General features: G+C 46.5%; 1 protein-coding gene and 1 pseudogene across 3 annotated transcripts; one reads left to right on the forward strand and one right to left on the reverse strand.

Moving 5' to 3' along the window:
- The window catches only part of LOC128343846 (zinc finger protein 850-like), a 46,199-nt pseudogene extending 32,239 nt beyond the window's left edge, over window positions 1–13,960 (reverse strand).
- LOC128343366 (zinc finger protein ZFP2-like) lies at window positions 13,486–27,307 on the forward strand. 3 transcript variants are annotated; one of them, XM_053292318.1, is made up of 6 exons: window positions 13,486–14,106; window positions 15,395–16,045; window positions 17,010–17,124; window positions 17,627–17,709; window positions 17,962–18,088; window positions 22,364–27,307. In XM_053292318.1, the coding sequence occupies exons 2-6, from the start codon at window positions 15,632–15,634 to the stop codon at window positions 23,578–23,580; spliced, it is 1,956 nt and encodes a 651-aa protein (XP_053148293.1). In that variant the 5' UTR covers window positions 13,486–14,106; window positions 15,395–15,631; the 3' UTR covers window positions 23,581–27,307. The 3 variants fall into 3 exon arrangements, with proteins under 3 accessions (XP_053148293.1, XP_053148292.1, XP_053148294.1); XM_053292317.1 differs by having other exon boundaries at window positions 13,486–14,095; XM_053292319.1 differs by lacking the exon at window positions 13,486–14,106 and adding an exon at window positions 14,552–14,666.
- Window positions 27,308–27,515: the final 208 nt, after the last annotated feature.

Raw genomic sequence — 27,515 nt, forward strand, 5'->3', positions numbered from 1 at the left:
GTGTGAAAAACCTCCTGGAATCAAACTTCCATTTGCGAGTTATCGTGCCAACTGTAGTCACCTTCTCACCAAGCTGCTTGGCGATAGTCTTGTAGCCCAGTCCAGCCTTGTGCAGGTCTACAACCTTGTCCCTGACATCCTTCGACAGCTCTTTGGTCTTGGGCATGGTGGTGAGTTTGGAAGCTGAGTGATTGCTTGCTTTTATGGACAGGTGTCTTTTATACAGGTACTGTAACAAGCTGGGATTAGGAGCACTCCCTTACAGAGGGTGTTCCTCATCTCAGCTCGTTACCTGCATATAGTGAAAAGACACCTGGGAGCCTGAAATCTTGCTGGTTGATAGGGGATTGAATACTTATTTCCCTCACTACAATGCAAATCCATTGCTGACTTTTGGGCACTGGGCTTTTGAGGGTTTGTTTGTTGTTATTCTGTCTCTCACAGCTACAATAAACCTACCATTCCAATTATAGCCTGGTCATTTCTGTGTCAGGGGGCAAACGGACAAAATCAGCAGGGGATCAAATACTTATTTCCCTCACTGTACATAGAATCACACTGCATGGTTGAAAGTCTCCTTTGCTAATCTGCAGCGAGGGGCCCATTTTAATAATTAGTGTTTCTAGTGTGTTCTAGGCATTAAAAGTAGCACAAATATATAGTATTCAATGTATATCAGCGTATATTGTGAAGTGTGTGTGTGTGTGTGCATTCAGTGAAATGTATTTCCAGGCAGCATACATATTTTGAAATATCACTTAAATCCCTGGGGGCCTGGGGTGTGTGGAGACCTTGGACTTTGAGGGGGGGGGGCATTTTAAAATCCCATCTCTGGGCCCAATCCAACCTTGCTATGTCCCTGGCATGGTACTTTCCCAGAATTCCTCATTGCTCTCAGCTTGGTTGGCAAGAGGGCCTCTTCTGGCTTCAGTTTTAGGGCTGGCTGAGTGGCCCCCTTACATCTTTGCTCTGTGCTCCAAGGCAACTTCCAGGAATTCTGAAAGATCCCCTTCCTTCTTTGGTAAGGTTCTCTCTTGAAGCAGAAACTGCTCAGACAAGTGGGGCTATTAAGTCTTACCAATGCAACACATTACAATAATAATAATAATAATAATATTACATTCTTGCAGCTGAAATGTGTTTTGGAAAGAGAAGTGAGTGATTCTAGCTAGGACTGAAGATCTCTCTCTTTTCTTTTCTCCAATCTGTCCCCCCATCTGTACATGTTACAATATAGTCAGTGGTACTCTTCGGACCGGACTTCTGGTCCAAAGTTTGGTCCTCCACCACTGCCCACCCCGCCAATGTCCCTCAGGTGGTGGCCGTGCCGCCAGTCTGCACTGCACTGCCACCAGGCACCCCACAACTGCCCGCTACCCGTCTGCTGATCATGTAGGCTTGCAGCCAGCCCACCCATGAGTTTGCAGATGGGGTGGAGAGCAAACAAGAGTCTGCAAAGTCAGGGGCTTGCTTTTCTCTGGAGTGAAACAGAACCAGTTCTGTATTAGGGTCCTACACTGGCAGATTGGGAGAGACATCTTAATAAAGAGGCGTCTCTTCCATTAGAACAGACCAAAGGCACAGCCAGGCTCCTGACTGAAGAACATATGACTGAAGAACATATGCCCACACCTTACTTGAAATGGCCCCTTGGGGCAGATATCTTTACTACTTAAAGATCAAAGTAGGTGCTTTACTGTTCTGAGAGCAGAGATAAGTTGTTGCCAGAGAGGCTGACAATTTCAGAGTACTGCAATGGTCTCTCCTATATGTGGATGTTTTGATGTTTGTTTAGGTTTGAAAGGGACCTGAAAATCTTTCTACACATTGAAAATTGATATGGTTTCTCCCCTCTGTGAATTCTTAGATGTTGATTAAGACTGGAGCTCATGGAAAAACCTTTTCCACATTCTAAGCATGGATATGGTTTCTCCCCTGTGTGGAGTCTTTGATGGGCAGAAAAGGCTTGTCTTCGACAGAAGCTCTTTCCACATTCTGAGCATTAATGTGGTTTCTCCCCTGTATGGATTCTTTCATGGTAAATTTGATCTTCACGCCGACTGAAGCCCTTTCCACACAGAGAACATTTATATGGTTTCACTCCTGTGTGGATTCTTTGATGGCGAGTAAGGTTTGTGTTCAACCTGAAACTCTTTCCACACATTGAGCACTGATATGGTTTCTCTATTGTGTGGATCCTTTGGTGGTAGATAAGCTCATCATTCTGGCTGAATCTCCTCCCACACACAGAACATTTACATGGTTTCAAGTCTGTGTGGATTCTCTGATGGGCAGTAAGCTGTGAGTTCTTGTTGAAGCTCTTTCCACAGTCTGAGCATTGATATGGTTTCTCTCCTGTGTGGATTCTTTCATGGTAAATCTGATCTTCTCGCCGACTGAAGCTCTTCCCACACACTGAGCAGTGGTATGGTTTCACACCTGTGTGGATTCTTTGATGGCGAATAAGATTTGAATTAATGTAGAAGCTCTTCCCACAGACAGAGCACTGGTATGGTTTCTCCCCTGTGTGGATTCTTTGATGGGAAGCAAGGTGTGATCTGCACCTGAAGCCCTTTCCACATTCTGAGCATTGTAATACTTTCTCCCCTGTGTGGATTCTTTCATGGTGAATTTGCTCTTCACGACGACTGAAGCCCTTTCCACACAGAGAACATTTATATGGTTTCACTCCTGTGTGGATTCTTTGATGGCGAGTAAGGTTTGAGTTCAACCTGAAACTCTTTCCACACATCGAGCATTGATATGATTTCTCTGTTGTGTGGATTCTTTGATGGTAGATAAGCTCATCATTCTGGCTGAATCTCTTCCCACACACAGAACACTTATATGGTTTCAAGTCTGTGTGGATTCTCTGATGGGCAGTAAGCTGTGAGTTCTTGCTGAAGCTCTTTCCACATTCTGAGCATTGATGTGGTTTCTCTCCTGTGTGGATTCTTTCATGGTAAATCTGATCTTCTCGTCGACTGAAGCTCTTCCCACACACTGAGCAGTGGTATGGTTTCACACCTGTGTGGATTCTTTGATGGCGAATAAGATTTGAATTAATGTAGAAGCTCTTCCCACAGACAGAGCACTGGTATGGTTTCTCCCCTGTGTGGATTCTTTGATGGGAAGCAAGGTGTGATCTGCACCTGAAGCCCTTTCCACATTCTGAGCACTGTAACAGTTTCTCCCCTGTGTGGAGTCTTTCATGGTGAATTTGCTCTTCACGACGACTGAAGCACTTCCCACACACTGAGCAATGATATGGTTTCACTCCTGTGTGGATTCTTTGATGTCGAATAAGCTGTGAGCTCTGGCAGAAGCTCTTCCTACAGTCAGAGCACTGATATGGTTTCTCCCCCGTGTGGATTCTTTGATGGCGAGTAAGAGCTGAGCTCTCATAGAAGCTCTTCCCACAGACAGAGCACTGATACAGTTTCTCCCCTGTGTGGATTCTTTCATGGGAAGCGAGGTGTGATCTGCGATTGAAGCTCTTTCCGCACTCTGTGCATTCGTATTTCTTCTCACCTATATGCATTATTTGATATGAGCTACTGTTTAATGTTGTTGCCCATTTAGGACATTTATTAAGTGTGCTTCTTTTGCAATCCTTTCTTTGGACAGGAATTTTATGGATGTCAGAGCATTTGGCAGCAGCAGATTTCTTCACCCACAAATAGTTTGCTTCTGTTTTCTGTCTCTGAGGTTCACAATCTCTCTCACACTCCCGTCCAACTCCTGCAAGAACAAAGTCTACCAGTGAGGGAGAAATTATGTACACCACCAAGGGATATACATATCAGGTGGTATATAAATAAAGGCTGAGGTTGACCTCCAGAGGGAAAATCTCAGATAACAAGGCCAGAGAAGGCCTCTGCTTCACATCTTGGAGGATCTTTGCTGGTCAGAGAAGACAAAATGGAGCAACCTTTCCCCCCACCCCGTGAAAACCAGTTTTAGAACAAGTTGACAAGTTGGTGATGGTATGAGCATATTAACTTCCAAACAGTTCTTTCCACCAAGACCTCTTTATTTGCTCAAAAAATAAAGTATCAATAACCAGAAGTTATAGGTTAAAGCAAAAGCAGTTTCAGTATAAAATAACCATCTTCAATTGCTAATACAGACCAACTGTCTCAGTGGTTCTTAAATCCCTTCCCGTGAGATTCCTTCCTTGCAGCTGTGATGTTTCCCTCCCTCTTTTCAAATAAAGAGATCTTGGAGGAAATAACCATTTTTAGAACATTTTTATTAAAAAGCAGGAAATAAATGGTGGTAGTAGTAGTAGGACCAACGGCAGCTTCTTCTGCTGTAAATTCCAAGAAACCTGGTATTACAAAAGCTTTCCCAGCCCCATAGTTTCGACACAAACAATCCATCACGATAATCTCCCCCATTCAGTTACCCATACCAGTATTTGAGAGAGCGCCTGCTTCTTCATGAACCCCAGTGCCTATTAAGATCATTCATTCATTCATTCATTCGATTTCAATACCGCCCTTCCAAAAATGGCTCAGGGCGGTTTACATTAAAACAAAACAAAACACAAAAAGATTATAATACACCATAAAACAATTAATCTGTTAAAATATTCAAAACAGTTTAATAATCCTGGAAAACCAGGTTACAACAGATTAAAAACATTTAAATCAATTTTAAAACCCTGGGTGGCCAGGCCAACAGGTAGGTTTTGAGGGCTCTCCTGAAGGTCAACAATGAGTTCAAATTACGATTTTCTGCCGGGAGTGCATTCCACAGCCCAGGAGCAGCTACAGAGAAAGCCCACCTCTGAGTTGCCTCTGAAAGCCCACCTCTGAGATAGCTGGAGATGGACCTCCTCAGATGACCTTAATGTGCAGTGGGGATCATGCAGAAGGAGGTCCCGTTGAGGTTGCACCCGCTCCCCTGCTAATTGGGCAAAAAGGCACCTTTTAACGTGGTGATTCTCTATTTAGCAGGGGGAGAGTAACTGGCCCTATCCACCCCCAGCACAGTACCTCCAGTGACTGTTGCTGGTGTCTACCATGTTTCTTTTTAGATTGTGAGCCTTTTGGGGACAGGGATTCTTATTAATTAATTAATTAATTAATTCTCTATGTAAACTGCTTTGGAACCTTTTGTTGAAAAATAGTATATAAATATTTGTTGTTATTGTTGTTTCTCTAGGGGTTGTTCAGGGCTCTGGAACACACTCCCAAATGACATCAGAATCTCCCCATCTCTGGTTGTTTTTAAATGGGTTTTGAAAACATATCTGTTTCATCAGGCTTTTAGTTAATGATGTTTTAAAGTTTTAAATTTCTATTCATGGCAATTTAAATTTTCTTTTACATGATTTTTAGGTTTTAATTGATGTCTGGTTAAATTGTCAACCATCCTGAGATTCTACACAGGGCGGTATATAAATATGATGAATGAATAAAATATCCACCAGACATTCCCAGCCTGTTCCTCCTGAGAGACCTCTCACATATCAAGTGCGACAAGATGGAAAGGAAATCCATGCCCAAGCTCACGGCTAGGCTGGCACAACTAATTTGGGCTCTGGAACAAGTGAGTCAGTGCAAGGAACAGGAGAGGCAGTCAAGCTCTGAATTTTTGAAACGCCTCCTAGAAAACAGCATAGTTATATGTTGAACCTGGGTGACCCAATGCAATGACGGATTCAGTAATCTCTGTTCGCAAATCTAATCTTTGGGAATCAGGCTTTCTCGACGTTTAAAAACTTGTTTTTAAATTGTTCTGACTATTTGATTGCTGTTTTACGATGTTTGTAATTGTTAATCATTGTTCTATGCTTTTATAATTTTTGTTTTAATTATTAACTGATTTTAATGGTGTTTTAATGTAAACCGCCCTGAGCCTTTTGGAAGGGCGGTATAAAAGTAATAATTAATTAATTAATTAATTAATTAAACCAAGCCAGGCTGGGCCAAGGAATGTAATAAAGAGCAGAAACCCTTCAGTCCAAGAGGATCGCCGCTGCGCGTGAGCTCCCCCCACGCTGGTTATTGGCCTGGGTGGCCCGGCCGCTGCAAGGAGGTGGCAGTGGCCACAGGCCTAGCCTGGCCACAGCTGCGACCGTCGCGGCAGTGGCCTGGGCTGGGAGGAGGCGGGAGGCGGAGGCAGCAGGACAGACTAGCCCTGGTGGTGCCAGCAGGGGTGAGTGGGGAACGGGTGGTGGGGTGCAGGCCCTTCATCTGTTGCAGCCTGGGGCAGGAAGGAATCGGGTGGTGGGGCTTCCCTGTTCGCCGTCCGAGAGGAGGAATGGCGGTGGCGGGGCCCTTTTTGGCTGCCTGCAGCCCGGTAAGGCTCTGTGGGGGGGGGAGGGGGGAACGGAAGGGGGGAGGGCAAGAGAGTGTGGGACTGGGGGGGGGGCGGGGAGAGAGGAGAGACCGGGGCAGGAAGGAGAGGGAGGGGAAAACAGCCGGCCCCAAAGCGTACAGATACTCTGTGCGGGTCGGCTAGTAACTTGTAAAGCCTTAAATGGCTTCAGCCCTGGGTATTTAAGAGAGTGTCTTCTTCACTACGAGCCCCACCACCCATTGAGGTCATCTGAGGAGGTCCGTCTCCAGTTACCGCCAACTCGTTTGATGGCTACACAGAGACGGGCCTTCTCGGTCACTGCCCTGAGATTGTGTAATGCGCTCCCTGCTGAGATACGATCCTCCCCATTTCTGGCAATTTTTAAAAAAACAACACCTGAAAACCCATCTTTTCGCCCAAGCTTTCTCAGCTTGTTAAAATTGTCTATTTTAATTTTATGGTCTGTTGAACTGATTTTAATATTTTAAAATTTGCTTTTTATGGAGTTTTATTGTATTTTAACTTTTGTAAACTGCCCTGGAATGCCTTACGAAAGGCAGTATAAAAATTGAACAAGAAACAAACAAACAAACAAACAAACATGATCATTGCTACTAATTGGAGGACTGCATGTTCTCCTCCAATAAAAGAATGGATTGATAAAGTGGGACAAATAGCAGAATTAACCAGGTGGACAGAGTTCAAGGATTTGTGTGATGGAAGCCGTTAGTTGATTACTGAAAGTCTCAATAGAAAATGCCTATGAATACTATTTCCCCCCCTGAATTGAAAGATTGCTCTATGTGTTATGTTGAAGATTATGGAAATCGAACGCCCTCTTCCAACATTATGAGCACCACCTCATTGTGCCAACGATCAGAGTTACGGTGCTGTGTGTCTGAAGGGGGTAGCCCCATAAGCACCATCAGGATGAATCTGTGAGCTGCAATCTGGAACCAACAAGCTTGCAGCTCACAGACTTGCTGTGATCATGCTCACAGCATGTGCCCCCTTCAGACAAACAGTGCCATAACCGTGATCGTTGTCGCAAGGGGGTGATTGACAGTGGGGTGGCGGGACTTCCTCCTCACTTTTGCCCACTGTACCTGTGAGTGCCTAGGGTGCTCATAACATTTGAAGAAGGCTTGAGTATGTATATTGTAATGAAAAAGTGGTAATCATATATTTGTGCATGCAAGAGACACGGAAGAGCCAACAATATTCTTGATCACAGCCCATCAGGTCAGCAATAGCAGCAAAGGGAGGGAGGAGCCTTACCCAGAGAGGCCAGGTGTCCACAGGTTTCCTCCATGACTTCTCTGTGCAGAGCCCTTTCGTCTGGATCCAACAGAGCCCACTCCTCCTCTGAGAAATTCACAGCTACCTCCTCAAAGATCACTGGATCCTGGAAGAAGGAGGAAACTTTTTCTCCTCAGAGACGAGGAGGTAGCAGTACAACACAGGAAAGGTGAGGCAAGGGGAAAATGCAGATTCTTTCAGGCCCAAAGAAATACTGCACCCCATTTCCCTCCTGCATGATCCTTCCCTTACCTTGTCCAGCTGCACTGAGACTGTTTCTGCTCCACCACAAAGAGAAGAAGGCCCAGAATTGAGAGTCAGTGGGATTCTACCACCTGTGAAGGGGACCAAAATGATGCCTGAGGCCTTTCTTGTGTTGGCTTGTTTTATGTATTATTTCTATTTCTCTACCCTGCCTTTCAGTCAAACAGCCACCACATTTTAATCATTTTTTTTAAAACCTGGAAAAAAAGGGCAGAATAATAAATACAGATTCAGACAGCCACAGTACAAGAACTAAAAACGGACAATATTAAAAGGAGATAAAGACATTTCCAGCTGCTGCCGAAATATTTTCCCCACAAACAAAGTCTCATCTAGAATGCAAGAGCAGCCCACAGATTTCAGGTACACACAAGAGAAAGAAACCAAGTTAAAATACATTCTCTTAATTCTTCCGCATTCCTCTCTCCAAGGAAGCTGCTGCTCTGTATTGTCCAGGGAAGAAGGGAGAGGAAGAGATCCATAGGAAGCCTCCTTGGAAACAAACCTTTCAGCTGCAGGCTGACAAGTTCACCAAGGGACCCCTTACCCAGCAAATTGTCAAAGCAGCCCCAGATTTCAGGTACAGTGAAAGAGACCAAGTTCAAATATACCCCCTTAATCCTCCTTGGGTGCTCTGGCCTTGGAAGCCTTCTTCTAGGGAAGAAGGTTGGGCCATGAAATCAGCAGGCGGTCTCCTTAAAAACAACCCTTTCCGCAGATTTATTATTATTATTATTATTAATTATTATTATTACATTTATATCCCGCTCTTCCTCCAAGGAGCCCAGAGCGGTGTACTACATACTTGAGTTTCTCTTTCACAACAACCCTGTGAAGTAGGTTAGGCTGAGAGAGAAGTGACTGGCCCAGAGTCACCCAGCTAGTTTCATTGCTGAATGGGGATTTGAATGCGGGTCTCCCTGGTCCTAGTCCAGCACTCTAACCAGCACTCCACGCTGGCTCATTACTTCTTACCTAGCGAGGTGGCACCTCCTCCTCCTCTCTCTTCCACAAGCCACTTGAACGGTGGTCTCTTGCTGCCATCGGAGGCAGCCTTCTCCTCCGCAGAGAAATCAGGATCCACTTTTGACACCCTCTGGCCCTGAAAGAACAGCGTGAAGCCCAGAAAGGGATTGGGGAGGGGGAATTAAGACAAGTTTATACCCAGAACTGCTTTTGCCCTTATGACTATCTAAACCCATTTCAAACTGGTTTTCGGACAGGCTATGGGGTGGAGACTGCCTTGGTCGGCCTGATGGATGATCTCCAATTGGGAATTGACAGAGGAAGTGTGACTCTGTTGCTCCTTTTGGATCTCTCAGAGGCTTTCAACACTCATAGTATCCTTCTGGAACGTCTGAGGGAGTTGGGGGTGGGAGGCACTGCTTTGCAGTGGTTCCGCTCCTACCTTTCTGGCAGATTCCAGATGGTGTCGCTTGAAGACTTGCTCTTCAAAATCTGAGCTTTTATATGGGGTCCCTCAGGGCTCCATACTGTCTCCAATGCTTTTTAATATCTACATGAAACCGTTGGGAGAGATCGTCTGGAGATTTGGTGCTGGGTGTTATCAGTATGGTGATGACACCCAAATCTATTTCTCCATGTCAACATAATCAGGAGAAGGCATATCCTCCCTGAATGCCTGCTTGGAAGCCGTAATGGGCTTGATGAGGGATAACAAACTGAGACTGAATCCAGACAAGTTGGAGGTACTTATTGTGCGGGGTTGTCACTCAGGAAGCGATAATGAACTACCTGTTCTAGATGGGGTCACACTTCCTCAGAAGGAACAGGTACGCAGTCTGGGAGTGCTTCTGGATCCACACCTTTCCCTGGTTCCCTAGGTTGAGGCAGTGGCCAGAAGCGCTTTCTATCAGCTTCGGTTGATGCGCCAGCTGCGTCCGTTTCTTGAGGTTCATGATCTCAAAACAGTAGTACACTTTCTGGTAACCTCCAGACTTGATTACTGCAATGCGCTCTATGTGGGGCTGCCTTTGTACGTAGTCCGGAAACTACAATTAGTACAAAATGCGGCAGCCAGGTTGGTCTCCGGATCATCTTGAAGAGACCATATTACTCCTATATTACAGGAGTTGCACTGGTTGCCAATAAGTTTCCGGGCAAAATACAAAGTGCTGGTTATAACCTATAAAGCCCTAAACAGCTTAGGCCCACTGTACTTAAGAGAGCGTCTTCTTCTGCATGATCCCCATCACCCACTGTGTACATCAGGGGAGGCTCGTCTGTGGCTACCTTTATGTCGTCTGGTGGCCACCCAGGGACAGGCCTTCTCTGTTGCCACCCTGAGACTTTGGAGCGTGCTTCCCGTGGGAATAAGAGTCTCCCCATCTCTAGCAGCTTTTAAAACGTGTCTAAAGACTCATCTTTTTACCAAGGCCTTTAGCTTTTTAACTTTTGGATTGTTTATTGGTTTGTTTTTTTAAAAAATTAGTATTTAATTGATTTTAATGTTTTGTTTTTGTTTGTTGTGAACCGCCCTGAGACCTTGGGTTGGGACGGTATAAAAATGCGGTAAATAAATAAATAAATAACTACAAGCCAGGGTGGAAGCTGCTTAGCAAAGGGGACAATTCATGTTTGTTACCACAAGACCAAAATGGAATGACAAGGTAAAATACAGTTGTAACTGCTGCTGCTCGTCCTGCGTCTTCTCCTCTGCCTGGCTCAGGAGGAAACCTTCTGCTAGGGCCACCGCCTGGGAACTGGTCTCTGCTCCACATATTCTGATCCAGCTCTCCATCTCTGTGGGCAGGATGATCAGAAACTGCTCCAGGATCACTAGGTCCAGGAACAGACAGGCTTTGGAAAGGGAAGGCAGATTGATGATCCAATTCATTGTATACTGAATTGTGTAAATTATAGCAAAATAAGTAACACTCCTTTGCCTGTACTTACTTTAGATGTGTTTAAGGCCTTTGATCGGTTGCAATGGCCTTACTTGATAAAGCTAGTAGAACAGGATTTATCAATATCATTAAGCAACTCTACAGTGAGACCTATGCTGTTATTCAAATACATTCTTGGGACTCTAAGCTATTTAGAATTACGAAGGCACAAATCAGGGATGTTCACTTTCGCTGTGGTTATTTGTACTTTCCATAGAAACTTTGGCCCAAACCATTAGACGTAATCAACATATCAAGGGCTTAACTGTTAACAATATTGAACATAGGATCACTTTATACGTGGATGACATTGCCTTAATTTTGTCTGATCCTTTATGGGCTGCCTTGTGGATGAAGACAGAAGTAGATTTTGTGGCTCAAGGAGCAGTGGACACCGTTTCTTGCTTGTCCCCCACCCCATTTCTATTAATTGTATAGTTCTTCTAATCCAATTTGTTAGCTAATTTCTGGATAATCAAAAGATAGGATATCAATATTTCAAAATCATCATCAAGAAATGGTGTAGTCAAAAGAAAGCAGCTTGGGAAAGACCTTCCTGAAATGTCCCCCTTCCAATTGGGCTTCCAATTCTGATTGCCAAGATAGGGTTGTACATATTTTCAGCCCCTTGGGGCTACCATGATGAAACACACTCATCACGAGTGTGAGACACACTCACCTGCTGCTCTTCCTGCTTCTTGGCCTCGGCCTGGCTCAAGAGGAAACCTTCTGCCAGGGCCACCGCCTGGGAACTGGTCTCTGCTCCACATTCTCTGACCCAGCTCTCCATCTCTGGGGGCAGGACAGTCAGGAACTGCTCCAGAATCACCAGGTCCAGGATCTGAGCTTTTGTGTGACTTTCTGGCTTCAGCCACTGACAGCAAAGGCTGTGAATTCGGCTGCAAATCTCTCGGGGGCCCTCGGCCTCCTGGTAGCAGAACTGCCTGAGTCTCTGGCGCTTTGCAGCTGAGCTGGTGGTGTCCTCGCCCAGCATCTTCTGCACGGTTCTTTTCAACAATTCATCACTGCTCCTCTCCTGGATGGCAAGAGGCTTTTCCCCCGCTTGAGGGTGAGTTGAGTGTTCCTCTTCCATCTTTGCTCTGTACTCCAAGAAAGCTTTCCAGAATACTGAAAGATCTTGCTCTGTGATAAGTTGCTCTCTTCAAGCAAGAAGTACCTAGACAGAATTGTTAAGTCATGCCAAGTGAACACATTACTCTCTCTGCGGTATTTGATTCTTGCATCTGAAAAGTATTTTAGAAGGGAAAAAATGGGTGATTATGGATGCAGAATCTCTTGCTTTTTATTCCCAGTTCACCAGCCTACTCACTGCAATCTGTTACAATGAAGACTCCCCTTCATTGTGGAGTTAAGCTTTGACCCTGAATGAGCAGTATCTGTGCACAAATAAGTGTTGGGTGCCAGGAGGACAGGAAGGCATCATTTATACCTACATATCAAAGTGATGTAACCCCAACAATTGCAAGCCTTGGGAAGGCAGAGCACACAGCCGGGACCCTTGAATTCTTAATGATGCTGAAGTTCCATTTCAGAGTGAAGATGCCAGCCGCCCCTGGGCAAAAGGCATGTCCCAGCCGGCGAATTACTTTGCTGGCTGGGTATCTGATGAAGAAAGCACTTCACTGGCAGGAGAGAGCAAAGGGGCACACATTCGTGCGGAGCACCAACCATGCTCCTTGCGTCAACCACACCCCCTGCATTGGTGTGCTGATGCGGGTGGAGGGGGTGTGGCTGGCACAGTGTAGCACACTCAGCGGCAGCCTCAGTGGCTTAGGGACATAGCAAGCTGCATTATACTGAGGCAGACCACTGGTCCATCTAGCTCAGTATTGTCTGCACAGACTGGCATCGGCTTCTCCAAGGTGACAGGCAGGACTCTCTTTCAGCTCTATCTTGGAGATGCCACGGAGGGGACTTGGAACCTTCTGCTCTTCCCAGAGCAGCCCCATCCCCAAGAGAACATCTTCCAGTGCTCACATGTAGTCTCCCATTCAAATGCAAACCTGGACAGATCTGCTTAGCAGAGAGGACAATTCATGCTTGCTACCACAAGACCAGTTTTATTTAACATCTCTCCTCCCATAGTCCCAGGTCTTGTTCTGCGTCCACCAACAACCTTGCCATGCCCTTACTGGGAGGTGCCTTCACTCTCAGGTATTACTCCCTGGATAGCTGCCTGTCTGTCTGACAAGTAGGGATGGGTAGCTGCAGAAGGGGAAAGGGATCCACTCGCATTTTGAATTATTTCTCTCATAGTTGAAAAAGTACAGCAACCCCAGAAATGCAACGGAGTGTGCACAAGTGCGCAGAATACACGGGTCTGAGTAAGCGTTGTAACACATCCCCGCTTCGCTGCCTCTTTTATTTTGTATTTTTATTGTTAGATTTATATACCGCCTTTCGCTAAAAAAAATCCCAAGGCGGTTCCAAGGCCTTGCTGCCCGTTCTCCGCATTCACTGCCTGGGCATCATCTTCTCCATCCCATTCCTTGAAGAGCCTCCTCCCTCCCACCAGACAGGCACCCCCACATGCCCTTTGCTCTCCCCAGATTTCAGGGGAAATCCAAGGCCACCTGCCTGCTCCCACCCCGTGTGGGCTGTGCCTGCGCAGGAAGAGGCTGTCCCAGGGCACACAATCCCTCTCACGGTTGCAAATGCAGCCTTCCAAGGCTGAGTCTGCCCAGGAGGGAAGCAGAGCCCCGCCACCCCGCTCCTCTGGGCCCGGGCCCCCGTCTTTGCCTCGGGGACCAGGATCTTGCCACAAGCTGCATTTGCTTTGTTAGGGCTCAGAAGCTGAAGGCACGAGGTGGCAGCAGATCCCCAGTAGGGATCTCAGGGCGGCAGCAGCAGGAGGGAGAAGACATCGCCCCTCCGAGTCCCAGGAGCTCCCCCCACCCCGCCGAATTTCAACACTCCCCCCCGCCCAGCACCTTCCCCTCTGGCTGCCGCCGCACACTCACCATCCAGCTCTCTAAAGCCAAGGCTGCCTTCGGAGGGAGGGGACCGTCCTCGCGGGAGGCCTCGCTCTCGTCGCCAGCCTCTCTAGGAAACCCAAAGCCAACCCCCCTTAGGAGCAGCAAAGGCACATCAGCGAAGCTTCCTTTGCAGAAGCCTCTGCTGCCCTCTCGGTTTTGCAGGGGGGAAGGCAGGCGGAGGGTTAAAGTGAGCGAGTGGAAATTCCTAGAGAGGCCTGCGAGGGGGCCGGTCTAGTGGTGCTGCCGTCTGCATCGCTCTGCCTTCGCAGCCGGAGCCTTTCCTTTCTCCAGGCTGCAGCATCAGTCCCGTCTAGGGACCCGGTGAGTGCAAAGTGCGTGGAGTGCAGCAGCAGCAGGGAAGGTCAAGGGGGTGGGTGGGGTGGAAAGTGCCCGTGGGGGGGGAGCTCTGCAGTGGGGGGGGGGATCCCCTCCCTGACATCCCCAGCTGGGAAGCTGCTGATTCGTTCTCCTCCTCCCCCACCCAGCCTCGTCGATTTATCGTCTGAACGCTGAAGAAAGGCAAAAGCAAGATATTATGTCCCAAATGCAAAAGCTGAGGCAGGACGGGGAGGGGCTTTGGAATTTCCTTGCTTGACAGATATAAGCTCCCTCCACCCACCCTACACACGTTATATTCAACAGACTTAGGACGAGTGTACAGATCTATTCACGTGTTCCGTTGAACACAAGTACAGCAGTACACTTTCTAACTGCACCCTGCATTTAAGGGAGCTGTATGCAGGTACTTTTAAAATGAATGACTATGCAGCCATTCACACTAGGACTAGGGCCGGGGAGATGTGAGTTCAAATCCCCATTCAGTCCTGAAACTCACTGGATGACCCTGGGCCAGTCTTGACTCTCTCAGCATAGCCTGCCTCACAGGGTTGTTGTAAGTATAAACATAATCATGTACACTGCTCTGGGCTTCTTGGAGGAAGAGTGGGATAAAGGAAGGTGGGATGTAAAGTAAATAAAGGAAAAAATAAGCATCTGTGCACTTGCACAACATGATGTCTGAATAGGGTATCAGTCTAAGGGATAAAGTGGGAGGGGGATCCCCATTCATAAGTGAGCATTTGCAGGAGAAGAGGGGCTGTGCATTGGGACAGTGCCTTCCTGCACAGCCCCCACCCCTTGGGGGACAGTGGATTTGGATTTTCCCACCTAGCTGGAATCTGGGGAGGGGGCAGCAGGGGGTGTCAGGCAGGAAAGTGGAGATGGGGTGCTATAAATGCTCAAGTGGAGATGCCAAACAGTGAGTATGAAGGAAAGGCAGGGAGGCAGAGCTGTAGATGAGTTACCATGTTGGCCCAGACCCATTTTTATTGCCCACATGTGGGACAACCCTTGCTTGTATTTTCAAGGTACTTTGTTTTGAAGCTTTGGGGAAATAATTCATAATGCTAGAAGAACCCTTCCTCTTCTAGTCAGGCAAGCAGGCAAGCTCCTATCTGGCTGGTAGAGTAAGCCCAGGATTCCCAGCATCAAATCTACAGGCGTGAATAACTAGATTGGATAGAGAAAGTGGATAGTGAGAATTGCCCCCACCCTCTGTTATAATATTAGGAACAAAGAGATCCTGGGTCCCTAACTAAAATCATTGACCTTGCCTTTCAGAATTCCTCCAACTCCAAGAATGCAATTCTGCAGTGAGAAGAATTAATGTAATGTATTGAATTTTTAGGATTTAATAACCTTGCCTGTCTCGGCAGTTCTTACTTTGAGAGAAACTTGCAGAAGAGCAAGGTCTTTCAGTATTCCTGGAAGCTTTTCTGGAGTACCGAGTAAAGATACGAATACCGCTTTTCAACCAAAGTTCCCAAAGTGGTTTACTTTGGAAGAGGAACACTCAAGATGGAAGAAGAACACTCAACTGGCCCTGAAGCAGGAAGAGTTCCCCTTGTTATCCAGGCTGGGAGCAGAAAGGAATTGTGGGAAAGAACTGTGCAGAAGATGCTGGATGAGGACACCACTAGTTCAGCTGCAAAGCGCCAGAGACTCAGGCAGTTCTGCTACCAGGAGGCTGAGGGGCCCCGGGAGATTTGCAGCCGAATTCACAGACTTTGCCGTCAGTGGCTGAAGCCAGAAAAGCACACAAAGATGCAGATCCTGGACTTGGTGATCCTGGAGCAGTTCCTGACTGTCCTGCCCCCAGAGATGGAGAGTTGGGTCAGAGAGTGCGGAGCGGAGACCAGTTCCCAGGCGGTGGCCCTGGCAGAAGGTTTCCTCCTGAGTCAGGCTGAGGCCAAGAAAGAGGAAGAGCAGCAGGTGAGAGTATATGTTTCATCCTAGTAGCTGCAAGGACCTGAAAATGCATGAGAATATCCTAGAAAGCCCAATGTTGGGAGGGTGGGAAATAATTCAGGAAGTGATGTGTGATGGATGGCCTTTAGGAACCCTGTTTTCTCAAAAGACATCACTTTAATTCAGAACTTGACAAATCTTATGAATTAAACATTTTAACCATGGTACCTAGGAATTTAACTGTGGTGCCTAGATTAGGATGTTCACAGGTAGTGTCTTTTAATAATTTTTTAATTTGTCCCAGGTAGCCTCATTTCTGTTCTAAGTATGGACCAAAGGGAATTCTCCACAAGCGGTGCCAACCTCCCTTTGAGTGTACCACACCTCGATGATGGTGTTGAAATGTTGATATCTCACCTTTTTAATTAAAAATCTAGAAAGTGGCTAACAAAATATATTAAAATAGCTATATAATTAGTAGAAATTAATCAAGACAAAAACAAAGCTGCCACAGCTAATTGAACAACAAGATCTACCCTGTCATCAGCCAGAATGTTAAACACTGTTGTCTCTCAAAGCCCTCTGAAATAAAGATGTATTTGCCTTGTGCTGAAAGCCAAGAGAGATGGAACAGAGGGGATCTCCCTGGGCATGCCCTCAACTCCTGCCTTTAGGCTTCCAGTGGCATCTGGTGGGCCACGGTGCAAAACAGGATGCTGGACTAGATGGGCCTCAGGCCTGATCCAGCAGGGCTGGTCTTATGTTCTTATGACTGGAGTTCCTCCATCTTGGGGCCATTCCTGAGAAGGCTTTGTCTTAGGCACCTTAGACAGTGAGGGAACATAGAGTAGCATCCTTGAGGAAGGTGTTTGTGTGTATGTGTGTGTGTGCGTACGTGCACGTGCATATTTTGGAAGGCAGTCCTAAGTGTAAACCATTTGCTGATCCTTTCCCAATTCCCTTTCTGGGATCCATACTGTTCTTTCAGGCATCAAAAGTGGATACTGATTTATCCAAGCCAGAGAAGGAGGTGTTGGACCCCAGGGAGAGGACGCCGATCAGGTGGATTGTGCAAGAGAATGAAGGAAGTGCCACTTCACTGGGTAAGGAGCAACAGGGTGAATTTATCCACTTGCAGATTTGTTTTGAGGAGGCTGCCTGCTTATCACTGGCCCTTCCCTTCTTCCCTGGAACGGACAAGAACAGCAGCTTCCCTGGCCAGAGGAACTGAGGAGAATTAATGGGGCATATTTTGTCTTGGTCTCTTTCCCTTGAATATACCTGAAATACAGGGACTGCTTTTACAATCTGATTGAGACTTTTTGTGTGGTTGTTGACACTTTTATTCTCACCCAGCAGTTCAGGACATTTCTATTTTCACTTGATTCTTTTGTTTTTTGCATTGTGGCTGATTGAATCTGTGAGGGTTGTTCTTTTTGCTGATTTTTATTTCTTAAATTTTTTAGTATAGTTGTACTCTATTGTTAAAATGTGGTTTTGGCTGTTTCGGAAATGTTTGCCTGAAAGTCACGGCAGAAAAACCTAAAATAAAGGAGAGGCCAGGACCCTTGAGTGATCAGGCACCTGTTTTGGTCTCCTTCACAGGTGGGGAAATCACACTAGCTCTTCAGTCCAGGCCTTCTCCTCTGTCTGGTGGAGCAGAGACAGCCTCTGTGCAGCGGGACCAGGTAGGGGAGAGGTCCTGCAGGGGAAGAGATGGTCACAGGCTGGGGCCTCTGTCCCCTGCACATCTCTCTGGGCCTGGAAGAATCTGCCTTTCTCCCTTGACTTAGACTGTCAAAGTCACCCCCTCAGAGGGCTCTGAAGGCCATTCTGGGAAGCTTTGGGCCCTGCAGGAGAACTCCTAGCCACCTCGCCTTTGCTCCCTTCTTGTATAACTAGATCAGCGCTCAGAAGAAAATGTTTCCTTCTCCTTTCAGTGTCCAGTGAACTTTGAGGAAGTGGCTGTGAATTTTACGACGGAGGAGTGGGCTCTGCTGGATCCAGGCCAAAGGGCTTTGCACACAGAAGTCATGGAGGAAACCTATGGGCAACTGGCCTCTCTGGGTAAGGCTCTTCCTTCCCTCAGCTACTACTTTTTGGTTTGTATCAGTGAACTGAAGGGCTGCCATTGGAGACAAAGGTAGATCTGTGTCTCTTGCATGCACAAGGTAGGGATGTGCTCGAAACGTGATTCAGCATCTGAATCATAGGCACATCTCTTTTAAAATCGAGGGCTTACACTTTACTTTTTTTTTTAACATGGAGGAGAGTGGGTCCATACATGCTCCTCCGTTTGCCACCACTTCCATAATGGCGGCTCCCCCCCGCCCCCCGCAGCTATGACCGTGTGCCGGTGGGGCATTTCCCAGTTGTGCCTGCATGACGCTGGCAGGCACATGGGCTTCCGCTTTTGAGCACATCCCTAGCACGAGGCCAGAGATGTAAAATTCTAAAGAGAACACTATAGCATTCTGTGACCTCATGATCTTGGAATCCTGGAAGCTCTCCCTTGTTTTGCTTCCTCTGGGCCTGGTCTTGTCCATATAAGTGAGGGATCTTGTCCTTCAGCTCTTTCTGCAGGATATGTTTCCCCACTTCAGTCTTTGCACTAATGCAGCACTTTCTGGAAGTCCCTATCCTTTTGTCATCAGGAGGGAGATTGCTGCAGGAGATTTCAATGCTGCGTACCTGTCGCTGGAGTGATGACTAGCATTTCTTCATATCCACCCCCTCTTTCTTCCTGAACATTCCTCTGGCCAAATCTAGTGCGAGATGACTTTCTTTTATGAAAGGGGATCCCCGTATTCCCCATTTCTCCTCCTGGGGTAGCACCATACTTTCTTTAAAGGGATGGCTTCATTTCGTAAAAGGAATAGCTGCTGTCCCTAGAGCCTAATTGTTCCCATCAAACCCGGGTCCACCTCATCCTGGCTGCACAGCCGGTCCCTTGGGAAAAGGCCTCAGAAAGACTAAGAGGAGGAGGTTGTTCTTCACCCTGATCCTACTCCCTGATGTAACATGCTCTGCACAGCCTCTCTCCGGAAGCCTGTGATTCACTCCTTGCTGCCTTCATCAGCAGCCCGTGCCCTTTTTATAAGCCCCTGCACAAGCACAATCCCAGCCTCCCCCAAACGAGCCCCCTCTGTGATTAACCCCCATAATCAAGCCTCTGTTGGGCCCTTCCTCTTTGTTTCCCCGCTCCTTCCCTCTGTTGGCCCCCTCCCTTTGGCTCGGGGTGCATTTATTTATTTATTTAACATATTTTTATACCACCCAAAACTTACGTCTCTGGGCGGTTTACAAGAAGATAAAAACAAAAGGAAAACATTAGTTAGAAACAAAAACAAGCAATTTAAAACACGACGATTTAAAATTTTAAAAACATTATTCTAAAAACAACATTAAAAACAATCAGAACAATATCAGTTAAAAGCCTGGGTGAACAGATGTGTCTTTAAAGACTTTTTAAAAGTTGTCAGAGATGGGGAGGCTCTTATTTCACTAGGCATTCCAAAGCCTCGGGGCAGCAGTGGAGAAGGCCTGTCCCTGAGTAGCCGCCAGACGAGCCGGTGGCAGATGCAGACAGACCTCTCCAGATGATCTCAGTGAGTGGTGGGGTTCATGATGAAGAAGACGTTCTCTTAAATACCCAGGGCCTAAGTTGTTTAGGGCTTTATACTGCTGATCGCAATGCGCCTCGCCGTCCCTCTCAAGGTCGGGCCTCCCCGTCCCGGGAGCTTCGTGGCCAGCTGAATTTCTCCTCTCTCTGCTCCCTTGGCAAGCCGGGGAGCACAGTCACTGCTTTGCCCCATGGGTTGGGGCTTGCATCTGGCTCTCAATCAGTCCCACATTCCACCCCGGAGGCACAGGTAAGGCCAGTGGGCGATCCACTGGACAAAAACCTCCCCCTTTCTGTTACATTTCTTAACCCTACATGGATTTACTGGGCTCACTAATACTGCTAGTATTCCCAAATCTGCCATTGCTTTGGGTTATTGATGGAGAAATTCTGCCAATTCTGGGTTCGTTTAATGAGCAGAGGCCAAGCCGTTCATCAGGTCCAAGCACTGATTGATCACGACATGCTGGGCGTCTTTCTTCCAAGAGCACACACTCGGGCTTTTTGGCAAGAGACTTTTATACTATTTACAGTCTATAGGAATGCATAAAGAGCCTATCAGAGGCCAGGTTTCATGGTATACACCAATCATACTCGTAGAAGAATAATAAAGCTCAGCCATTTGTAGACAAGGAGAACCAATTACAAGGCAGAAACCAGCAATAATGAACCAATCAGCTTTAGCTCCCTAATCAGGGAGGGTAAGGGATGGTCAACAGGTGCTCATCTCTAGCCTGGCGGGGCAGAGTATTGTTTCCAAGAAAAGGGGCCCTGTAACCGCAGGGTGCAGAAACTTGTGACCTTAAGGACTTATGTAGGAAAAACAGCTAGTGAAAGAGGATAGTGGCATTTTCCTTCATCATTACCCAGGTGCACTGTATTGTATCGTATCTCAAAAGGACAGGACTTCCCCTTCCCTCACATCCTTTGCACCTACTCACATGTTCCAGAGGCCGAAGTAGCTGTACCAACCTAGCCACGAGCTCACATGTGGATTCCCCATATCACATTTTGTCCCGCTTCATATGTGAGAGATCTTTCAGAAGGAACAGCGGTGCCCACCAAGTAATGCCTTGTGGAGACTCAGTTGACTGTGAAAGGGAGAGGTGATAGAGCTGCCTAATTTTTATCTAGACTGTAGGAAGTTTCATAGAACATACAGGTGAAACTCGGAAAATTAGAATATCGTGCAAAAGTCCATTAATTTCAGTAATGCAAATTAAAAGGTGAAACTGATATATGAGACAGACGCATTACATGCAAAGCGAGATAAGTCAAGCCTTAATTTGTTATAATTGTGATGATCATGGCGTACAGCTCATGAAAACCCCAAATCCACAATCCCAGAAAATTAGAATATTACATGAAACCAAGAAGACAAGGATTGTAGAATAGAACAATATCAGACCTCTGAAAAGTATACAGTGTACTGTGCTTGATTGGCCAGCAAACTCACCTGACCTGACCCCATAGAGAATCTATGGGGCATTGCCGAGAGAAGGATGAGAGACATGAGACCAAACAATGCAGAAGAGCTGAAGGCCGCTAATGAAGCATCCTGGTCTTCCATAACACCTCATCAGTGCCACAGGCTGATAGCATCCATGCCACGCCGCATTGAGGCAGTAATTGCTGCAAAAGGGGCCCAAACCAAGTACTGAATACATATGCATGCTTATACTTTTCAGAGGTCCGGTATTGTTCTATTCTACAATCCTTGTCTTCTTGGTTCCATGTAATATTCTAATTTTCTGGGATTGTGGATTTGGGGTTTTCATGAGCTGTACGCCATGATCATCACAATTATAACAAATTAAGGCTTGACTTATCTCGCTTTGCATGTAATGCGTCTGTCTCATATATCAGTTTCACCTTTTAATTTGCATTGCTGAAATTAATGGACTTTTGCACGATATTCTAATTTTCCGAGTTTCACCTGTACTAGCAGATGAAGCTGCCACTGCCCAGTGACTGGCACTGAAGCTCCCGGGTGTGATACAGCCGTCTTCCCAGCCTTGTTATTTGAGATCCTCCCTCTGGAGATTGAACCTGGGTCTTTCTATGTGTGAAACACCCAAAATGACACAACACCCCTCACGACACAACACCCATCAGGCTGCCAGTAAGCTTCAGATAACGTAGGTTTTTTTAGGCTGTGGAAGGATCTGCTTCCCCAATAAGATGTTTGTATTGTACAGGAGAACTTTGTTAATCGCGGGTCCAGCACCTGTGGTTTCATGTATCTGTGGTTGGGTAATAGACACCCAGTCTCAGTATATGTGGGCGGGGGGGGGGGAGGCAGGAAGGGGGTTAAAACCACAGGTCAGAGGTGGCTGGAAACGACTTTGGAGATCATTTCTGGCTGCCATTTTGACTCCGAGAACCAATTAATGGCTCATTTTGTCCAAAAAAGGGGGCAAAAAATGCGAATTTCAGTTTTTTAACTCTTTGGGGAGCATCTACAGTATCCTTGCGGGCAGTGGAGCATGGTAGAGGACTTTTGTCCATTTGGGGGGCAATTTGGGGTGGTGTGGAGACCTAACCCCTCAATTTGCATTCACTTTAATGCCTTGTTATTAGCAGATTCACTATCTGCATCCCGCCCCATGGAACGGAACCCCTGCAAATAACAGGGTTATCCACAGAACAGTATATTTGGTTTGTTCTGTGATCCAAAACTCCATTTCCCCCTCATCAGGAGATTCTTCTTATTCTTGTAGGTAATGGATGGGAGAGAGAAAAAGAGGGAGAACTGCAAAGAAGGAAAACTGAAGCAAATTATCTGTGGGCGAAGAAATCTGCTTCTGAATCGTCTGACACTCATGAAATCCCAGATCAATTAAAGGACTGCCAAGTAAGCAGAAGGAATAAGTACCCTCAGTCGGAAAAAATCTTAACGACTAAATCCAGCCTTAAAACACATCAGATAATTCATACAGATGAGAAAAAATATGCATGCTCAGTGTGCGGAAAGAGCTTCAGCCACAGCTCACGCCTTATTTGCCATCAAAGAATCCACACAGGGGAGAAACCATATCAGTGCTTGGTGTGTGGAAGGAGGTTCAGCCAGAACTCTCAGCTGACTTCCCATCAAAGAATCCACACAGGAGAAAAACCGTATCAGTGTTCAGTGTGTGGAAAGAGCTTCTGCCAGAACTCACAGCTTACTTCCCATCAAAGAATCCACACAGGAGAGAAACCATATCAGTGCTCTGTGTGTGGAAAGAGCTTCAGCCGAAGTGGAGACCTTACTACCCATAAAAGAATCCACTCAGTGGAGAAACCATTTAAATGCTCAGAGTGTGGGAAGAGCTTCCACCGCAGACAAGTCTTTACATGCCATCAAAGAATCCACACAGGAGAGAAACCATATCAATGCTCGCTGTGTGGAAAGAGCTTCAGCCACAGCTCACGCCTTACTTATCATCAGATAACCCACACAGGGGAGAAACCATATCAGTGTTCAGTATGTGGAAAGCGGTTCAGCCAGGACTCACACCTTACATCCCATCAACGAATCCACACTGGGGAGAAACCATTTCAGTGCCTGGTGTGTGGAAAAAGCTTCAGCCAGAACTCACAGCTTACTTCCCATCAAACAATCCATACCGGGGAGAAACCCTATGCATGCTCAGAATGTGGAAAGAGTTTCCGTTGTAGACAAGTCCTTATTTCTCATCAAACAATTCACACAGGGGAGAAACCATATCAGTGCTCGGTCTGTGGAAAGAGCTTCAGCCGGAACTCAAGTGTTTATAAACATCAAGCAATCCACACAGGGGAGAGACCATATCAGTGTTCAGTGTGTGGGAAGAGCTTTAGGTCCAGCTCCAGCCTAAATGACCATCAAAGGATCCATTCACAGGAGAGGCCATTTAAATACTCAGAAAGTGTAAGCCCCTTGGACAGCAGCATATCTTTTATTTTAGAGCTGTAAAGCTTCCCCTGCTAGCAATAGCAATAGCAATAGCACTTACATTTATATACCGCTTTATAGCCAGAGCTCTCTAAGATTTAGCATATGATTTACAATGATTTACAATATGATTTACAATGATTTAGCATGATTTAGCAAGAGCCCCTGGTGGCGCAGTGGTAAAACTGCCGCCCTGTAACCAGAAGGTTACAAGTTCGATCCTGACCAGGGGCTCAAGGTTGACTCAGCCTTCCATCCTTCCGAGGTCGGTAAAATGAGTACCCAGAATGTTGGGGGCAATATGCTAAATCATTGTAAACTGCTTAGAGAGCTCCGGCTATAGAGCGGTATATAAACGTAAGTGCTATTGCTATTGCTAGCTGAGCAAAGAGGCACCTTTTTAAAGTGGTGATTCTCTTTATTTAGCAGGGGGAGAGCAACTGCCCCTATCCATCCTCAGCACAGCATTCTTCCAGTGGCTGTTGCTGGTGTCCATCTTGTGTTTCTTTTTTAGATTGTGAACCCTTTGGGGAATGGGGGCTGTTTATTTATTTATTTATATCTATGTAAACCACTTTGGGAACTTTTGTTGAAAAGCGGTATATAAATATCCATTGTATTCGTATCCCTACGTCCATTTTTAGGTAGGAAAGACCTCTGCCTGAGAGATTATTCCAAGTCGAACCCGGGACTTGTGCTTGCTCTTCATTCACAGCCATCTGAAGGGGATAAAAGAGCCCTTGGTGTCTGTCTTCGCAGAAGGTGTCCCTTTATGAACATGTCCCTCCCAATGGACCAGTGCAAAAGCAGAATGCAGTGCTGAGTAGATTTTTCTGCAGTGAGAGATTATCTGATTTTTGCATGAGAGATAACAGACTCATAAGCAGAAGAACCATTCTGTCGAGGGAATGGATGTTACAAAAGAGCTGCAGTAACAGGTTGAGAGAAAGTTGTTTGGGGTCAAGAAGCCATTAACTGTGTGGTGATGGAGCTAGGGGTGATGGAGCTAGGGCAGAGTCAGGTTCAAATGGTGATGGAGCTAGGGCAGAGTCAGGTTCAAAGACAGTCATGTAATGAATGCCACAGAGGAAAGTCCTTGAGGGAAGAAAGCTCTTCACTTCACTTGTCTCAGGGTTGTTGTGAGCATGAAAAGAAATAAAGAACCCCTTTGTCCCATTTTGACCTCCTTGGATGGAATAAAACTGCAATAAATAAATACAGTACAATCCCTTTCTCTCCCCCTTATCAGAACAGGCGAGTGCTGGTTGATTAATCTGGATTGACATAGCCCAATTTTCTGCCAGGTTGAATGCCTCTTAGAAGCATTATGCAGAGGCTGAAGCCGGGGAATCATTTTTAAGGGAGTTGCAGTTGTTTTAAGAATATAACAAGTTCAGGTAAGAACTAATGTGCTTCCTTTCTTTTCACTATAATCTTAATTGATAGTTAACATCTTCACAGGTTAACCCACTTCTGCCTCAGATGTTCACACATTCACCATCTTGAATTGGAGTGGATGACATCATCACACACTACGCCACCGTGGTGACCCTATGTGTCCGTACAACTGTGGTCCAAGTCGGTTCTCACTTGTGCCTCAAATGTTCACATGTTCACCATCTTGAATTGGGGTGGATGACATCATCACAACAATGCTGTTGAGGTGTCCCTATCTGTCCCCACAGCTGTATCAAATTTGGTTCAAATCGGTTAGGTGGTTCAAAGGTTTGCCCGCTTGCGCCTCAAACGTTCACATTTCCGCCATCTTTAATTGGGGTGCATGACATCATTGCAAGCTACATGGTTGAGGTGTCCCTATGCGTCTCTACAGCTGTACCAAATTTGATTTGAATCGGTCCAAACGTTGCGAAGTTGATAGTGGGACGTGCACACTGATGGACACACACAGAGGCTATTCCCACGATGAGGAGAAATCGGGCTAAGGGAGCTTAGCCTGGCTTCTCCCAGTCGTGTGCTGCAACAGGAGCTGTGCGGCTCCCGGCAGCAAGCCTCCGAAAATACCCCCTCCCCTTAAACGAGGTTAGTGGAGTGTGTACTCCGCTAATCCCCATTACCTGATTGTGATACGCTGTGGCATGGCTCTGTGCTGCAGCGACTCACGAGGAGACCCCCAGGAGGCTAAAAGAAGCCTTCCGGCCTCGGGGGGGGGTCTCCCCAGGATACCCTATGCATCCTTGGACTTCTGGGGGCCGGGCGAACAGAGCCGGTAATCGTGGGGGTGGCTGATCCGGCCGCCCAGGAACAGCTCCCTGCTCATCTGCGGGAGCCTGTGGAGACCCCGGTTAGGCTCTCCACACTGCTCATGAGGAGAGCCTCACAGAATGCTGGGTGATCTCATAAGCTTACTTTTCTTAAGGAAAGCAGGCTACAAAGACTTTGGTTTGGGGCGGTATACAAATCTATAAAATAATAAATAAAAAAGGCCTTACCAGATTGGACCCAAGGCCTATCCAGTCCAACATTCTGTTTCCTACAGTGGCTCACCTGATGCCTGTGGGAACGTGACAACCGGGAGATTGAAAGCATGCCCTTATTCCTGCTGTTGCTCCCCTGCAACTGGGATTCAGAGGCATCCTATAGCTATCAAGACTAGTAGCCATCAGTAGACTACTGTTGATAGTCTATTGATCCTCCTTTCCCTTCTGGCCAGTACTGCATAGCTGATTGGCTAGCTGAATCACAGCATGGGTGTGTGATTTTTAATCTTTTTGCATAGTGACCAGGGCTCCTTTTATTTTATTTCCCCACAAAAGCAGCCTCTCCTCTTCTGCTTGCTTTGGGCAGGACAATTCTCCTGGAATTCAGGCATTTTCCTTTTAAAATCCCTTAGAATACTGTATATGAAGAGGCTTGCAGGCCTATCTAGTCCAGCACTCTGTTTCCCACAGTGGCCCACCAGTTGCCTCTGGGAAGACACACAACCAGATGATGAAGGCATGCCCCCTCTCCTGCTGCTTCTCTGCAACTGGTATTCAGAAGCATCTTGCCTCTGAACATGGAGATAGCCTATGACCATCAGAACTAGTAGCCCTTGAACGCCCTGTCGTCCATGAATTTGTCTAAGCCCTTTTAAAGCCATCCACGCTAGTGGCCATCATCGTATCTCATGAGAATTCCATAGCTTAATTATGTGTTGTGTGAAAGAGTGAGACCAGCAAAACGATGAACATCAATTTATCAGAACCAATGTGAAAAAAACAAAAACCCAGAGGGGGACGGGGGAATATACATTTGAACTGCATGGCCTTTCATTGTTTTCCAGCTGAATAGCCGTAATGATCTTTAAACTGTTGCTTTGCTGTGTGGCCGGCTGATAAAAATGTGCTTGATAAAAAGAAACTGGATTATGCAACTTGTTTGAAATATTTTAGGAACATAGGAAGCTGCCACATACTGAATCGGACTATAGGTCCATCTCGCTCAGTATTGTCTACACAGACTGGCAGCGGCTTCTCCAAGGTTGCAGGCAGGAATCTCTCTCAGCCCTATCTTGGAGATGCCAGGGAAGGAACTTGGAGCCTCGATGCTCTTCCCAGAGCGGCTCCATCCCCTAAGGGGAATATCTTACAGAACTCACACTTCTAGTCTCCCTTTCATATGCAACCAGGGCAGATCCTGCTTAGCTTAAGGGTACAAGTCATGCTTGCTACCACAAGACCAGCTCTCTTCCCTTCTCTTTAATCTCACTTTCCCATCCTTCTAGAACTGCAACAAAGTATAACTATAAAAACCAAAGAAATGTAAACACTATTGTTAATAATGCCTGACATCTGGACTAACGGGGTGGGATGTTGTGCTAGAGCGGGTGGCGGGGTGGGAAGTGGGGGAACCTTTGGGGTGGAGAGACACATACTTGAAAGAATTTGAATGGCAGGCCACCGCCTCATAGGAACATAGGAAGCTGCCATATACTGAATCAGACCATTGGTCTATCT

Source organism: Hemicordylus capensis, chromosome 2 (genome assembly GCF_027244095.1).
Source record: "Hemicordylus capensis ecotype Gifberg chromosome 2, rHemCap1.1.pri, whole genome shotgun sequence".
NCBI classification, from domain to species: domain Eukaryota; kingdom Metazoa; phylum Chordata; class Lepidosauria; order Squamata; family Cordylidae; genus Hemicordylus; species Hemicordylus capensis.

Coding starts and splice junctions, on each gene's coding strand:
- LOC128343366 (XM_053292318.1), top strand. CDS start 15,632: ATGGAAGAAGAACACTCAACTGGCCCTGAAGCAGGAAGAGTTCCCCTT. Junction 17,710..17,961: donor CCTCTGTGCAGCGGGACCAG/GTAGGGGAGAGG, acceptor TTCTCCTTTCAG/TGTCCAGTGAACTTTGAGGA. Junction 18,089..22,363: donor TGGGCAACTGGCCTCTCTGG/GTAAGGCTCTTC, acceptor TTATTCTTGTAG/GTAATGGATGGGAGAGAGAA.